Genomic DNA, 17,488 nt, shown 5'->3' with positions numbered 1-17,488 from the left:
GGCCTGGAGTTAGGCCCCACGTGGCACTTGCAAGCCTGTGTGTCCCGTTGACTCTCTCTTCATTTTGCTTAGCCTCGTGGCTTATCTATGCAAACCTCAATTTAGAAAAACTTGCGGCTCGCAAAACCAGATTTATGCTGTAATGTGATGCAGCGAGAACTGAAAAGTGTGCAAAGGAAGGGGGCTTTTCCTGTCGTGTCGCGTGTTTGGCACAGCAAGTCTTCATCTGTTTGGCATGTCATGTACGTGTGCAGTGACTAAATGAAGATAATGTGATGTAAAGGGCTTTGATCGGTGCGTAGCCGAGAATAAGTTCTCCAAAGCAGCGGTGTTTTTGTTGTTAGTGACTCTGGAGGGGCTAAGTGCCCTGCATTTTAGATGGGAAGGGATTGTACAAGACTGCCATGCTGACAGATCCTCCCAGAAAGAATGGATCACAAGCTCAGTCTGCACTGCTCCGTGCTCCTCCAGAAAGACTGCCAGGCCTGGAATGAGGTCTTGGAAATCCCATCCCTGCTCTCATCTCAGTCCATCCCTGTCCCAACACCCGGGGGTCCTGTCTACAGAATTCTTCCATGCCTGTGATCCACAAATAGACAATGGCACATAATTGGACTTGAACTTCTTTGTGCATTTTCTTAGCTTCCACTAGTTCTTACGTATTTTGTCGATGAATACATAATTTATTGAGCATTTACCATATGTGGCCCTCGGGCATTCAGTACTCAGACACACGGGACCTGCCTGCCCTCAGGGAGCTAGACTGTGCCCTGCTGGTGAGGAGAGCCTTACACTTTTGTCGCTCGGCGCATCTGGCACAAAATAGGTTGCTTTAGTTGTTACACTCACTTGACTCTCTTTTTGCTCTCGTGTTGCCTTAGAAACTGAGGGTTCCTGGGAAGCAAAGGAGCTTCTGAGGTTTGACGGTGCGCAGTGGGTAATGTAGGCAAGAAATGTATGATTCAGGCTCTCAGTTTCCGCTGAGAAACCATAGTCTCATCAGTTGGATGACTGGTGTGCTAACCAGTTTATATGTATGCGTGTATTTATATACATTATATATTTTTATGTCACATACACTATATTATATATAAATCATGTTATATAAACCAGTTTATGTGCAAATATATATTGTGTGTGTGTGTGTGTGTGTGTGTGTGTGTGTGTGTGTGTGTATAATAAGTATACCTTTAAAACACTGAAGTGCTGGGCCTTTAAAGGATTTTTTTTTTTTTTTTTTCGTTTAAGGGATTCTTGAAAGGGAAAAGGATCAAATCGTCGCCTTACTTTTTGCCACAGTGTGTTCTGAAAAGCAAACAGACACTTTGCAAAGTGTTTGCAGTAGGGTGCTTCATCGGGATTTAGTTTTTATGAGCATATCAGATAGGCTTATTGAAATTCGAGATTTCTGCCCTTCTCTTTCATTTTGCCAGGCCATCCCATGGCTTAACCCTCCCCGTACGTCACTCCCTCATCACTGACAGTTTCCAGTTTCTAGGTGATTTGTGCCTTCTGAGAATACAGTCTAAAACATGCTGGTCCTCACAGCCAGACCGGCCTGTGTGTCGTAGGTTCGTGGCCTCGGCCCGTCAGCCACAGCCCAAGCTGGAACTCGCGTTTGGGGAGTGTGAAGAGACCATCATAAGCAGTTACTTACATGGTGGGGAGGAAATCTGCAGTGATTCTTTAGTGAAGCCAGGGAAAAAAAAAAAAAAAAAAAAAAAAAAGCCCTCTCATGAAGGATACACAATCTAGGGAGCATTTTGAATGAAGAGAGAGCTTAGTGACATACGGGGTGTGATGCGGGCAAGTTCTGATAAGTGGCCATGATCCGAGGTTGGGGGGGAGGGGGCAGAGCCAACACATTTCCTTGAGGTAATTGACTGGATGCACAAGAAGGTGGGTCCATCTGGCCGAGAAGGATCCTGGTCTCTAAAGCCCGGGTGAGTCCCTGGGGAGATGGTCCCAGGTCACAGCTGATGGTGAAGACCAGTGCTTTGAGAGGAGGCAGACCCAGGCCTGCAGGCTGCAGGCCTTAGCTGTGGTTTAGGAATACTTCTAACACAGCTAACATGTGCTGCTCTCTCTCTCTGCCAGCTCCCCGAGGAGCAGACCTAGGACAGAAAAAGTTTGGAGTGCGGTGGGCACCCCCAGGCAGGAATTGGCCCCTGGTTCTTGGACGCAGAGAATATTTCCTAAGAAGGTCAAGGAATAAAAGAGGAGGAAAAGGATGTGTCAGGAAGGCGAGCACATTTCGTTCGTACCGACTGCCAGGCATCCTGCCCCCACTGCGTGACCACAAGAACACATGAGAATCGCTGTGAGGGGCAGGAGTAAATTCTGGTTCAGCCCTTCAGTCCGCCCCCCAGAACCCAGAGTTGTGTTTTACCCACAAGAAAGACAGAATTGCCGAGAAGAGAGCACACTGGCACTTAGGAGGCGGGGGCAATAGCCTGGGACTTGAATTTTCAAAGCATCTTCCCAGAAAACCGTACAAATGGCCAAAAAAAGTCACAGAGAGGCTCTTGACTAGTGGTGACCCTCATTTGTCAGAAGTTGTAGAAATTCTTCAAGGTGCACACATGGTTGTTTGAAGTTTGTCGTTCTAAAAAATACTCATTTTGAGAAAGATTTTGTTAGATTCTCTTTCTTTCTCTCTTTCTATGAATGCCATGTCCTTGCTAAAGGAGTCTGGGGGAAAGAAAGGGAGGAGGAACCACACACACTCTCTTCGGGATTGTAAATAACACATTCCCGAGGAAGGTGATAAACTGTGTGCAGCGTGCGTTTTTCCTGCCATAAAGAGTATTGGTTTTTAATATAAATCTGTACCACAATTTCTTTATGTTCTTTGATGCTTCATAACAACCTCATGTGCTTTTCAGAAAAATTAATACCATTCATTAGCATAAATCCTAACCTGTATCCTCACTGTGTATTTGAAATTGGGGTGCCTCATCATCCAGGTATGCATGCGCTCGCTCTCTCTTTCTGTGAATTATGACCCATTCATTGTCATGGCTGGTGGGCTTCCCTGGTTAAATAAAGGGTTGGATTGGAAGGATTCAGACGTGATGCTTTGTTCTTGGGCTTGAGTATTTTAATGAGCCTACAGGCTTGGCTGCTTGGAGGGAGGAACGAGATGGGGTTTCTAAGTGTGTTGTTAGTGTTAGCACTTGTAGGTGGATGTTCGTTAGAAAGCTCTTGTGTCCGCTTCTCAGAGAAACTCCCCATTAAGAAAGATCTTTCAGCAGCATGGCAAGCAAGAGGGAGAAAAGAGGAGAGAAGCTGCAAGCTTTCAGCTGTAAGCACCAGGGGGATATTGTCTCAGTCATCTTAGTTCTGAAGATTTGCTTCTAAGAATTAATTGGAGCAAATACATCTCAAGGCAGAAAAAAAGGTCTGTGAAGCAGGGACCGTAGTGGCTGTCCTTGTAATTTGGGGACTCTTCATCTTGCAGCTGAATCAATACTCGAGGGAATTACTTCTGGTTATCTTTTATGGGTTTGTAAGACAGTTCTTTTGTTCGGTGTAATAAAAACCCCATTGTTTGATCAGTGGCTCACTAATTACGATAAGTAATTTGAAACATTCTTGATGAAACTTGTCTGTTAATTAACATCAACAGCAAATGGAAACTAACAGGACAACAGAGTGTGAGTGCACCCACTGTTCCCTGGAATCCCTGCCATCTTTCTGTGGCATGCCCAATAAACTAAAGCTGCCGATGGTTTAAAAAATAACAAACAGGTGTGAAGGTGTGACTCACCACCGAGGAAAAGTTATTGTGAAGTTATACAAAGGAGTCCTGAAATATTACAAGTGAGGAGGTGGTAGAAAGAAGTGTCAGGAGGTTGACTGATCCTACTCGGGAGTAAGGAGAGTGGTTTCTTTTTGACTGTTTTTCTTTAAAGCTTGGTTCCTAAATACATTCACCCCGTGATGATCTGCACTAAGATACTTTGGATGAATACAAACGTGGATTTATAAAAGTATGCTTTGGAATTACTGGCCTTGCGTGGCTGTATTGTAATTATTGTGAATACTGTTCATGTTTATCAACTCAGTGGCTTTTTTTTTTCTTTTTAATGCTTTTAGATTTCTACCTGGACAAGGACTGGTACTATACCCACAGATAGGAGACAAATTGGATATTATTTGCCCCAAAGTGGACTCTAAAACTGTTGGCCAGTATGAATATTATAAAGTTTATATGGTTGATAAAGAGCAAGCAGATCGATGTACTATTAAGAAGGAAAATACCCCTCTTCTCAACTGTGCCAGACCAGACCAAGATGTAAAATTCACCATCAAGTTTCAAGAGTTCAGCCCTAACCTCTGGGGTCTAGAATTTCAGAAGAACAGAGATTATTACATTATATGTAAGTATAATTGTATTCATTTATTTTACAGAATATAGGATAAGCTAAATAGGTTTGTATCAATTTTTTTAAGTGTTATTATGGCAAATAATTTGGTGAGAATCTTTGCTGAAAATTGTCCATTTTTAAAGAAACCTTAATTGAATGAGGGACCCTATACTCATAGTACTCGATAATATAAATACCCAAAGAGGAAAAAACCTCCTAGCCTTTTTAGAGTATTGAAATAAATGGATATATATGAATATTCTCAGCATCTCTACTGACAAAAACATTTTTAAGGACCATTGGTGAGATCTGATAGGTAAATCTTGTGCAATGACTTTTCTCTTCATCCACCCATCCATCCATCCATCCATCCATCCAACCATCCATTCATCTGTTCATTCATGCATTTAGTATTTACTCTGCACCAGAAACTGCATAGCACTAGGGATTCAACAATAAACAAGGTGGGATGATGGTACCCTTTCCGCATGGGACTCCCAGATTCGAAGGAAGGGTGTTTTAGGCAAACCACAATTAGAAGAATAAGACAAAAACTTGGGTTTCTTCAATGAATTAGTTTTGTTTTAGTTTGGTTTTTTCTATCTACATAGTAAAATGACACATTGTTTCAGGAAACATACTGTGTATCCTTTGGGTCCCATCTGAACTAGCATTCCCTTCATGAAGCTGTGAAGGCCTAGGAGGCACACATCCAAACACATGCCCCCTAGGGGCAGATTGCATGTTGGCACAAAGGCAGGATTGTTCCTGGCCCAGGATTTTGTCAAGAGTGCAATCTGGGTGACTGAGGTTAGCTGGTTACATAACTCAAGCAATGAAATATGTTTTTCTTAATTTCTTTGGTTTAAAGCTCTGCTCAGAGCTGGGTCCCACGTCTGCTCGCTTGTTACCACGGCTTCAGTCCGTCAGGGAATGCAGAACTGCTCTCCGCTGGGCACGCCCACCGTCTTCTCTCGATCCCATTGAAACTGGCTTTCTCAACCTGCCGGCCACTCTTTAGTGTGCAAAATCAGTAACTCCCTGACTTACTTGGTACTCAAGAGTACACTAGTTTTTACCACGTTAGTTATTAAAATGAAGATGGTCATAGCCGTCTAATTATCCTGTCCTTTGTGCAAACCTGAAACACTAGAGACTAAAAACCTATCTTTAAGCCAATGTGACACCCAGAGAGTAGCTTAGCAAGAGTAAGTACCATGAAGAAAGGAAAGGGGGTAAATTATAGATTTCAAAGAATGATTACCATAAAATGAAAATAAAAGCATTCCGATGGAAGAAACAAGCAGGTGGGGTGGTAAATGATACAAAACAATAGAGAAATCTTTGAAAATATAAAAGTTATTAGGTAACATAAATGGAGCTATTGGAAGTCTAGCAGTTTACGTATTTATTTATTTATTTATTTTAAAGACTTTTTCACGGGGCACCTGGGTGGCTCAGTTGGTTAGGCGTCCAACTTCAGCTCAGGTCATGATCTCACAGTTCATTAGTTCAAGTCCTGCATCGGGCTCTGTGCTGACAGCATGGAGCCTGCTTGAGATTTTCTCTCTCTCTCTCTCTCTCTGCCCCTCCCCACTTGCACTCTCTCTCTCTCTCTCTCTCTCTCAAACTAATACATAAATAAGCTTTCAAAAATTAAAAAAAAAATACTTTTAAAGACTGTTTACCAAGGACCCTAATGTTTTAGTGCAGGGAACCGAAACTGACCTCAGATGAATTCACACAGAAGGCTGGTGCCCAGAGGAGGTGGGAGAGGGCAGGTGCAGTGCCTGAGAGGGGGCACCGTCGAGTGCCCACTGCTCCTGTGTTGTTACTAGAACTATGTGTGCGGCCCAAGTCCATGAGCTGGCTCTTCCATGGAGATAAGCCAACAGACCCAGATTTTGCCCCCTTATTTTCAATGATGACTTCATAAAGATGGCTCTGTACATTCTGCATCCCCCCCTGAGCACAGGTGGGATTTCAGCACACATGGTGGGATTTAGCCTTCAGTCTGAGGTCCGAGGCGGGAACACAAACACTGTGTGCTTGGTATTGGCATCAGCACATGACAGGTGTGTATTTAGAAGCAGTCTAGGGGCTCCTGGGGGCTCAGGTCATGATCTCACAGTTTGTGAGTTGAAGCCCTGCGTTGGGCTCTGTGCTGACCGTTCAGAGCCTGGAGCTTGCTTCGGATTCTGTGTCTCCCTCTGTCTCTGACCCTTCCCTGCTCATGTTTGCTTTCTCTCTCTCTCTCTCTCTCTCTCTCTCTCTCTCTCTCTCTCTCTCTCTCTCAAAAACAAACATTAGAAGCACAGTTTAATTTAAAATTATACTATTAATCTATGCAACCATGGTATCTCTTACTGTTTTTCTTTTGATAAAAATTCATCATTAACTTCAGTAACAGGTAGCCGAGCTACGCTGGCCTCCAGGACTCGCCTCAGAGTTAAGTTTCGCTGTATAAAACCACGTGGTAGCCTGGGATAAAAGAATCTTTCTTAAAATAGAGTGAAGGGTTTCCAGTGGGAACCGGTGAGAGGCTGTTTGAGCACTGGCACTGGGTGGTTGTGGGGGGTCCTGGGGAAAGGGCCCGGGGCTGAGAGGCCAACCTGGGGGACTGTCCCTCAGTAGGCAGCTGAGGGACTCCTGTCGAGTCGCACACACAGAAAGGCACTGCAGAGACTTGGGAAAAGCCAGAAGCTCATTTCTTATCCCACCCCCACAGCAGAGGTCATGGATAGACAGCTTTCCCAGGAAAGAAGGTGAGAGACGAGAGGCACACATTTTAAAATAGTTTAAAAAGTTCGTGCTGACTTTCCATGGCTTCTTCAAGAATTTCAGGATTTTTAGAAGTCACTGATTTCCACCTCCAACGATCACTCACACACACCCAGGAGTCCCACTCGACTTAAAATAGCACCAGTCAAGATAGCAGGCTGGAAAGTACTCAGCTTTACAAATGTATTTTTGACACTTCAGGTCATCGGTTCACTTTGAGACAGTGAATAATGTTGGCGTGGAGGATGCTGTCATGTGGACAGTGTGTTCAGCTCCAAATCTTAGCGTCTCAGAACTTTCATAAGTAAGAGTAGTAGTGTTAACACCATCACCGTTGTGTGTGGTTCCTTTTCAGGGGAAGGAAAAAGGAAAGGGATAGTTGGGAGTCGAGTTACCGCAGAGGGGACGGGTCCAGATTGCCCGTGGGGTCCTGAGGTGTTGGCTAATTCCCTAGGTAAACTGATTCCAGGAGCACTGGACCAGCAGCCCAGAGACCTGGGTTCCAGTCCTGCCTGCCGCCTGTGCTTAAGGAGAAAGTCCCTTTATTTCTTTGAATTTTGATTTGTTTTCTAGAATGTTCCTTTATTGTTGTTGTTATGGCCCATGATGGAGGGCTGCAGTTCCAAACCATCTTAGGGCTGGAAACACACATCCAGGGTAGGGTCTCTTGTCCACGTGTCTTTCCTCCAACGGAAATGGACGGGATCTGCTATGAATTCTTTAAAGACACTTAATTTGATTTACAGTGTTACCGGATATAGAACGTAGTCACCACCCTTTGGAGTTTTAGAAGTAAATATTAATTCTTAATTGGATGTGTATTTTTAAACCTACCAAGTATCCACTAAATTCCCTTAGGAAGTGACAAAATGATACGCTTCCTCATTAGTTCTTCTCATAGATGATTATTTGCTTTGACATGTGGCAAAATGATATATGTGGGTTTTCTAAATGTTTAGAATTGACTTTTTCAAGTGACCTATTTCAGTAATTAGCCTTGGGCCTAATTTGCATCAAAAAATCTCCTAATCTTAAATAACTCAAAAGGGGGGTGTTATTGCCACTTGGTCTGAAAAAGCCCCCTATTCTTTATCACATTCATATTTTTTTTTTTTTGATGTTTTATTCAATTTGAGAGAGAGAGAGAGAGAGAGAGAGACCACAAATGGGGGAGGGGAGAAAGGGAGACACAGAATCCGAAGCAGGCTCCAGGCTCGAAACCGTCAGCACAGATCCTGACATAGGGCTCAAACTCAAAAACTGAGAGATCATGGCCTGAGCTGAAGTTGGACCCCCGTCACCGACCAAACCCCCCATGCACCCCAATTACATTCCGAGTCTCAATTGCCTTAAAAGCATAGTACGCATTATTTTGTGTAACCTATAGTTACTTTTATTTTGCCTTTAAAATTTTTTAAAGTTTGTGAAATAACCATCTGTTCTCAAGTGTGCATTTTTAAGGGAACCTCTATCTTGTTGGTAAACAGTCCAATTAATGCAGAAGGAAAACCTCCCTAACTGTATTCTCAGCCTTCATCCATATTTGTGTTCTAGACTTTTCTTGTAGATACTCCCTGTGCTTGGCTTCCAATTTCTTTTTAGAGACGACAACCCAGAGCCGAATGAGTCAGCAGTTTTCTGGCCCTAGGCCACATCCGACTTCACGAAGGTTCCCCAGGTTGGTTATCCAGGCTCAGCACAGGACCTTGCAAAATACCTACAAAGAGGTTCTCACCCCACCTCCAAAATTATGTGAGTCAGACATGAATGACGAGTGAGTGCCGCTGTGTTAATACTTTTTAAGTGAACAGTGGCCGCAGCAGAGCCGTGTGACAAAGACCACGTGTGCGAGCCCCCCCACCCCCACCCCTGCCCCAGTTTAGCCTTATGTAACTTTCACGATGTTTTACTTCACATCCGTAGCCAAGATTTGGACTTGTGGAATAGTCTGAAAGTCGTCATTTCCAACGATGGTTTGATCAAAGGTTGTTCTTTAACGTCCACCCTGCCGCACTCACAGCTGTCCTTCCCAAAGCTGCCTCTCCCTTTCTTTGCCTTGGGAAGGTCTTCCTTAGGGAGCAGTAGACAAGTCTGAAGGAGGCACCATTTCCTAGGCCATTGGTTTAGTTCTCTAAAGCAATTTTTTTTTTTTTTTAATCAGAGCATATAAAATTGGAAGGCTCCACAGTCAGCTTTGCTTGCTATTTTTTAGGCATAGACTTCACTTCTGAGCAAAATTGCAAAATAAATCAAAATGCTTACATACAAATATAACAGAATACTATCCTTAAAGAAATCAAAGCAGGGGAACAGCAGATTCCATTTCCTGCATTTACTACATTTGTATTTATATTCATTATATTTGTCTTCCTTTTGGGTTTGTTTTCCCTTTGGGTTTTCGACATACTTCTTTATTTCGGGGAATAGTAGGTCTCGCAGCTGACACTAAAATATACTGGGTGTGTCGTAACCTTTCGCCAGCACAAAAGTTGTGGGAACTTTCGAATATCCTTGTACATGTAGATTTCTTTTCAGCTCTGTGAGAATGTGTGGTCTGTGTAAAATGATTATGGGTTTTCTTTCATGAATTATTTTATATGATAAACGTAGCAAAAGCTATGCTTCAATCAAGTTTAGTGACATGATCGTATCAGCCTGTCACTCAAGCCCCTGACTTTGGGGTGAGGATTTATCTTTATACCTTGTATATAATTGCCAAATTCCAGCATTTAAACACGTTTATTTCTAACCTACAACTGTCATCTTTGTTTTTTGTTTTTGTTTTTTTTAATTTTTTTTAAATGTTTATTTATTATTGAGAGAGAGACACAGAGCATGAGCAGGGGACGGGCAGAGAGAGGGGGAGACACAGAATCCGAAGTAGGCTCCACGCTCTGAGCCGTCAGCACAGAGCCCGACACGGGGCTCGAACCCACGAACTGTGAGATCATGACCTGAGCCGAAGTTGGACGGCCAACCGACTGAGCCACCCAGGCGCCCCTACAACTGTCATCTTTGTAATAGACTGTCCATCAGACCCTTGGGTGTGTGGAGGATTATCTACACATGCCACGTAGAGCGACAGATCAGCTTGGTGGGTGTGCGTCTGGAGTCAGACAGATGTGGGTTCTTGAATGCCCTTCAGCGGGTAACTGAACCAGCCTCTGCCCCAATCTCTTCATCTGTGCACTGGGGATGCTGACTGTATCTGCCTGCGCAGGGTCACAGGAATTGAAATGCATGATGTATATAAAGTGCTCATTTCCAAGGTTGGCTCCCAGTAAGTACAACCCATGGGGTCCCCTTGGAGCAGAGTGTGTGAGGCAGGAGCCCAAGGGCGAAGCCAGGCTTTCCTGCAAGCTAGCGGGCGGGGAAGATGTGCTAGCAAAGTATAAGTTATTTGCAAACCATCCATAAAATGAAACTCCAGAGAGTTTACAAGTTTCAGGAATGCTGCGTAACTTAATTATAAGATCTCTTCTCTTCGTCTTGTTGGAGTGTCATAAAAGTTCTTTTGTCTCTGGGCTTCCTTTCTGAAGAAACATGCATTTCTGTATCTTTCTGTTGGTGGAATTGCCTGAGCTTGTTAGCAGATCCTCTGTAAGACCCAGAAGAGACAGAGCGGGAGGACTGTTCTGTCCATGGAATCGTTTCTCTACTTACATTTCCCCAACCTTGCCAGGGCTTTGTCTCAGTTCCCTGCCACACAAAGGAAACGCTGTGTTTTTATTGATAATTTCGGCAACATTCTAACGTGTTATAAATATCCTCCTAGAGAGAAGGGTGTCAGGGCTGCCTTGTCACTGAGACAGGCTGGGAAAGGTATTTCATTAGCCTGATAATTAGAAGTGTTGTTTCTGTTATTTTTTAACATAATGTGAAATCGTCTTCTGACTGTACCGAAGGCTCTTCCAGAATGTATCAGTAAGACTCCTTATTGGATTTCAGACGAACAAAGCTCACATTCTTTGCACTTGAGGAATAAAGTCTCAGCTTCTGCTTAACTGGACATTGTGCTGAGAAACTTTGGGCTCATGGGCCTGATGGAGTCATGGCCGTTGGAATAATTATCCCGATGGATCCCCCAGGGTGCAGAAGGACAGGGCTAGCATGGAATGGGACTCCATTCACATCCAATGGTGTCACCTGGGCAGGCGTGACAGGTTATCTCATTTAAGCTAGACAGAGAGAGTCCTGTGAACACTATTCCTTACCCCCAAAAACCACTAAGGAAAGAAAAAGACAGCCGAGTCTTAAAGCAATGGGAAGGCGTTGAAGGGGGTGGGGGTTGGGGGGGTGGTAGACGCTGAAAAACCTCATGTGCAAAATAAGCAGAACAAGAGCAGATGAGAAGATTCCATGTGAAAAGTGGAATTCTTTAGGAATCGCTCAGAATAAAACTGCCTTTACAGTTTCATAAAATGCATGTTAATATCTAACACCTGTATTTATAGCTTTTTGAAAGTTCACTTAGCCTTATAAATAACTGAGTGATACTGGAGACCTAATACAAGCATGAGAGAGAACGAGTTTCTTAATAGCCTTTAAATATTCACCTTGAAGATCAAAATTTAAAGCAAACTAAAGCACTTTTAAAAATAGCCAAGAGGCATAGACAGGCATTAAAAAAAAAAAAATCACTTTGAGAAAACCTGTGCAGTTATTATGAGTCGTGCAATTGTTCCCCGAATTCTGAGATCCCTGGCCAGGTGTTTGGGCGCATAAAGGAAAGCGTTGTGGCTTCACATACTCTGTCACTTTGCAGTCTCAGAAACAACGCGGCAGAGAAATGTTTATCGCCATGAGAAAACCAGAGGTTGGAAAGTATGAGTACTTCCTCAACGGTGTGGGCAGTTCCCAAGGCCATGAAATGCCAGAGTCCAAACTCAGACCAGGGCTGGGGGGCCTTAGACCAGCGTCATTGGTCCGTGACGGTGCTCCTGGGTCTCTTGCCTAGTGAGAGGAAAGGTCTTACACGTATGCGTGCCATCACACACACTGTAAAGAGCTATGCCTGTGTGCACGCCACATACACAGGGACAGTAGAGAGAGGGCATGTGTGCACACGGCACATAGCGGTACCAAGAAGCTCACACGATCCAGATACCGAACGATCTCTGTGCTGGTTGAAACGTGTTGAGCCTGTGCCTTGTGGTCTGTGGTGTGACTAGAACTAACTTCCATCATAGGCCCCAGAGTCGAACAAAGACCATCCCATGAGCAGTAGGAAAGGAAAAAGGGCCAATGAGAAAAGGCGGCTGCAATAACAGAGTGTCAATTCTTCCACGTGGCCTCTTTGTTTGTAGATCTTTTAATCAACTCCATTCCTTTTCTTTAAGAAATTTATTTCTTTTGAGAGCACAAGTGCATGCACATTGAGTACGGTAGGGTCAGAGAGGGGGAGAGAGAGAGCCCCGAGCAGGTTCTGCGCTGTCAGCACAGAGCCCGACACGGGGCTCGATCCCACAGACCGTGAGACCATGACCTGAGCCAAAATCAAGAGGGGGACGCTTAACCGACTGAGCCACCCAGGTGCCCCGTCAGTTCCGTTTGTTAATCAAATCAGACTGTGCCGCTGTGCCCCTCAATGGAAAGTTGCTAAATAGTAAAATTACAAAATTTTTTAATTTCTCAAATATACAAATAGAGGCAATGAGACTTTAAATTTCCTTAGCCAAGTACAAATGCTGCAGTGTGGATGGATGGACGGATGGACGGACGGACAGACAGATGGACGGAGGGTGGGTGGATGGGTGGGTGTGCAGCACCTCTGGAAGAAACATAATTGATTACATTACGGAGGGAGCCAGGCTGTGTGTTACTAACAACAGCTCTGCTTTGAAAACAGCTTTTTGCATCAGTGAAGTAGCCTAGTCTCATTGTTCCTGATGTTGAACCAAGAGACGAAGGTATTCTTTTATTGAAGCAAACATGTGGAAAATTGCTCTGGATTCCCAGAGTATAGAACGTGTCCCCTGAATGGAATAAGGTTCAGGTGTAGGGCAGATTCAGACAGGGCACTTTATTGGGGTTACCAGCGGTCTCTAGATGGTCAAAGCAAATAACGTCACGTCCATCTCAACGCGTGTGCCATGGAGAGGGGCACATTCTCTCATCCGCAGGGCTATATTCTAAACTGTCAGCAAACATTAATTCAGTCACTAGTGAAGTCTTACCACCCAGAGATGAACTCTGCCTCAGATGGATGTTTTCCACTTCAGTGCTGCAGACTCCCAATTACTGGGCCATTAATATCATTGCATCCGATTAGTGACAGTAGAATGAGCAAGAAGTTGGGGGGAGGTGCGCCCTCCCCACCATGAACTCTGTACTCCGACCCTTTGCGATCTAGACATTTCCATATCTCCACACAGATACCTTAATGATTAAGACTGTCAAAAACCCGGGAGTGGGCAGCGGATTGTGGGCTAGAAATAATTCACTCAAACACATGTGTCTCCACGGTTCAGAATGTTTGGATGAGATGATATCACAGTGTCTTGACCGGGAGTTCTCAGTTTTACAAATCCGAGTGCTTAAGTAAGGCAATGTAGGCAACCGGGAATAATGTTTTATCTTTTGAACTCTTATATCATTCTTGCCATTTTTTTTTAACTTGAGTTTTGGTCAGTCTATTGAAATGGGTATCTGGCCACTTTTTTTTTTTTTTTTTTAAGTTTATTTTATGTATTTTGAAAGAGAGAGAGAGAGTGAGTAGGGGAGGGGCAAAGAGAGGAAGAGAGAATCCCAAGCAGCTCCACACTTTCAGCATAGAGTCTGATGTGGGGCTCAAACTATCAAACCGTGAGGTCATGACCTGAGCCGAAATCAAGAGTCAGACCCTCAACCAACTGAGCCACCCAGGTGCCCCCTGGCCACCTATTTTTAAAACAATTCCTAGGGTTCTTGGGTGCCTCAGTCATTTGAGCATCCGACTCTTGATTTCGCGTAGGTCATGATCTCACAGTTTGTGAGTTCCAAGCCATGTGTCAGGCTCTGTGCTGACAGTGCAGAGCCTTCTTGGGATTCTCTCTCTCTCTCTCTTTCTCTCTCTCTCAGTGCCCTTCCCCCCTCAAATAAATCAATAAACTTTTAAAAAATAAATAAGACATAATTCCTTTTAGTGGGTTTTGGCCCATATTCAGGTTGACTCTCGTGTATAAAGGTAATTTTACTGTTGACTGACACATCCTTAGAATGTTAACTTTGTCTCAATTGTTGTGACAATAAGATAAATCCCTTTAAAGCATACCTAGATGAAAACTTGTTTTCTGAGATCTTACTGAAACTTTTTTTTTTACCTAATGAAAGATTCCGTACATAAATCATCCTAGCTTTTAGCCATAAAATCCTAGACTTAGAAAGGGGTGTTTTCTCTCCACAGAATTCTCCATTAAAAATCAAGGCACTAAGGTGTTGGAGGCAGTATTTTTAAGGGGAAACAGAGTAAACAACCCCATAATCAGTCTCATGTGGTTAGTGGGCCTTTAGTAAAAATACGGACACTTAATTTATTGCTAGGACTGTTTGATCTTTGTCAGAAAAACATCAGTACACTGCTGGAACCCGGAGGGTATTCCTTTCACTAACATATACCCCTTATGTATGCACTCGCACACACATGCACGCACACACACGCACACTCACACATGGTCGCTGCTTCTCCTTTTCAGTCTGGTCATATGTAATCAGTGACTCTTCGGGACTGTGTTCTCAAAGGTAACTAACTGGCTCTTAGCATCTTTCATGATTGCCACTAACTTGATCTTTGTATACAGTTCTTGATGGTTAAAAGATTTTCTGAGTAAGCTGTGATAGGATTTCTTATGTTCTAGATAAGATGACTCTATGCTGTTACGATTCTCTCAATAGGTTGACCTCCCTCAGTGTCCAGGTCTCATGCGGTATATGAGATACGAGATATAATAAATACACTGGCACCTTCATACTCAGTTTACGTAGTAACCTCTTACCTCCCCTCTTCCCCCCAAATTAATATAAAGTGGCAATATCGGTCATTAAATCTTCTAGTAAATGCACAAAGTTTACTAAACTGTTTCAAGGTTGTTAACACATTTTTAAAACCGCCTCTTTTTCCTGAGCTGTCAATAGAATATCCTATCATTGTTCATGATGAACATTTGAAACTAAGGAAATAAAATTATACTGTTTTATTCAAGAGCACCCATTTAAATTTGATACTTGGTATCTTCACTCCTATTTTAATGCTAGAATACAAGAGGGAGGGTCTAAGTTGTGACTCCCTTTTTAAATTCATTTTTCCAAATCATTCTGTCTAGCAGAGAAACTAATTAATTGTGTTGGGTAGAAGTCACTGGGGCTAAGCCAGTTATTAATTCTTAATGCATGATTTACTGCCTTAAAATTTCAAAACACAACCACAGTGATGTGGTTTTAATTCAAGTGATTCTTCTTATCATATTGGAACAATGTTTCCTTGGGGGAGAAACACACACATCCTACCTCACTAGTAGCTTATACAGTGTTTGAACTGTGAACTGTTCCCCACACACTAAAAATCAGCTAATCAAATGCCCGTGAGAGCTGTCACATCAAGTAGAGATTAAAAAAAAAAAAAGCAACCTTTTTTGTGGATGTATATTTCACTTTGAAAATGTCTTCCTCTGTATTTTTTTTTCTTCACATTGAGGCAATTTTAAGAAGCGTTTATTTATATAGCAAAGATAAGGCAAATTTGGTATTATGGGATGAAATGCCATTTGCCTTGAAATCATGCTGAATTTTCCTGAACGTTCTGGCAAGGAGAAGTAACGAAGCCCTTGGAAACTGATGATGACACATTCCTCATTTCTTACACTATAAATCCACAAAGAGAAACACGTGAAAAGAAGCTAGAAAAAGGGACGTTTTCTCCTTCCTTTTGGCATATTATACAGTTGTTTCTGTTTCAGAAGTTTTTATTAATTACAGAAAAAGGCATTTATTTTTGGCACTCACTGAACTCTATCATGTCCATGTTTAGAATCTTTCTCCTCAGTATCTGAAAGGACCCTTGTGATATCCAAGGCATCGAACTACCTTGAGATCTAGAAATTAAATCGCTGTTTTGATGCTAGACATTTTGACTTTGAATTGCTGTCAGGGTGTTAAGGACAATGCTCTAAATTTCCCGGGTTTATATGTTCACAGTCATCAATTACATTTTTATCGGGTTCCTTAGTTTTCAACCGACACATCTCACTCCAGCTTTTTTAGCCTTTAGACGTTCCAAGAATTGCGAGCCCTGGTAGAAGACAGTAAGCTTGTTTGTGTGTCATGTTTATTTGAAGTTCATGGCTTTCTCTGTTTCCTACTTGATTCTGCTGCTTTGGGTTCCTCAGATTGTCAGGTGATAGGCTTCTGGTTCTTCTGAGTCTGTGTTGAGCTTAAGGAGAAAGACCCACGTGCAGGAAGACCGGCCCTAAGAAATCAGAATTACCGGGGCCAGCGTATCATGACATGCATGGAAGAGAGTCGTGCAAAGAGGATGATATTGATAGAGAATTGTCACAAAGTGCTATTTGTTTCATCATCAAGTAAGAGCAAATATGTGCAGCTTTATATACATTATAGTTTCTATTCTTATTAGGAAACTGATCTCTGCGGCTTTCCTGATCCTCTGTGCTTATTATCTGTCTCTCCTTTGGTAGACTGCTTTGATAAAGTGGATAAAAAGGTTTGCTTTTGAGTGTCCGCCCATTCCCTGCCCCATCCCAGGAAGCTACATTTGAGAATAGTTTGAAATCACCTGCATAGTACGAGTGTGTTTTTTCATCCTTTCCAGAATAGCCAAGAATTCCTTCCTAGTGATGTTACATTATCCTGCAGACTTTTTTTGTGCTGCCCTCCTTCCTGACCTCCTTGTGAATGAGACCCATATAACGGTACCAACCCAGCAGTGACTCCTACATCTGATTAGCACAGGGTTACCGAAGTGATAGACTGAAAACCGCCCAAAGCCAGTGCCACAGAGTGGAGCCTCCCGGGGCGTGGGGCAGTGGCCATCAGATGAAGACATGTTAAAATGCACTCTTACTTCCTCTCTGTGGGCACAGTCTAGAAAACACGGCCAGAAAGATTCTTGCCCCTTTAGTCTGTTTTATTCACTGGTTCTCTTTTTTCTCCCTGGATAACCAGTGTACCATTGCCAGGGAGTAGGAGCTGCAGATATAGGTCCGTGTGCAAATTCATGGGAAGCCACAGATGTGGGGCAGTGCAGTTTTCAGATGTGAAGAACTTTTAGGCAGTGAGAACTCGGGGTACTTTTTTGCTGAGTAATGATCTCCACCCACTGGAAATCAGGCCCCAGGGGAACA

The 17,488-nt window shown here is 43.2% G+C and overlaps 1 protein-coding gene across 2 annotated transcripts in view; it reads left to right on the top strand.

Moving 5' to 3' along the window:
* The window catches only part of EFNB2 (ephrin B2), a 45,156-nt gene that overhangs the window by 18,059 nt on the left and 9,609 nt on the right, over positions 1-17,488 (top strand). For both annotated transcript variants that reach the window (XM_042979936.1, XM_042979927.1), the window contains exon 2: positions 4,099-4,382. In XM_042979936.1, coding sequence (XP_042835870.1) covers positions 4,099-4,382 — 284 coding nt within the window. The remainder of the gene's footprint in view (positions 1-4,098; positions 4,383-17,488) is intronic.

Source organism: Panthera tigris, chromosome A1, assembly GCF_018350195.1.
Source record: "Panthera tigris isolate Pti1 chromosome A1, P.tigris_Pti1_mat1.1, whole genome shotgun sequence".
Taxonomy (NCBI): domain Eukaryota; kingdom Metazoa; phylum Chordata; class Mammalia; order Carnivora; family Felidae; genus Panthera; species Panthera tigris.
The sequence above is the reverse complement of the archived record's forward strand: the minus strand, read 5'-3'. Positions and strand labels throughout refer to the sequence as shown.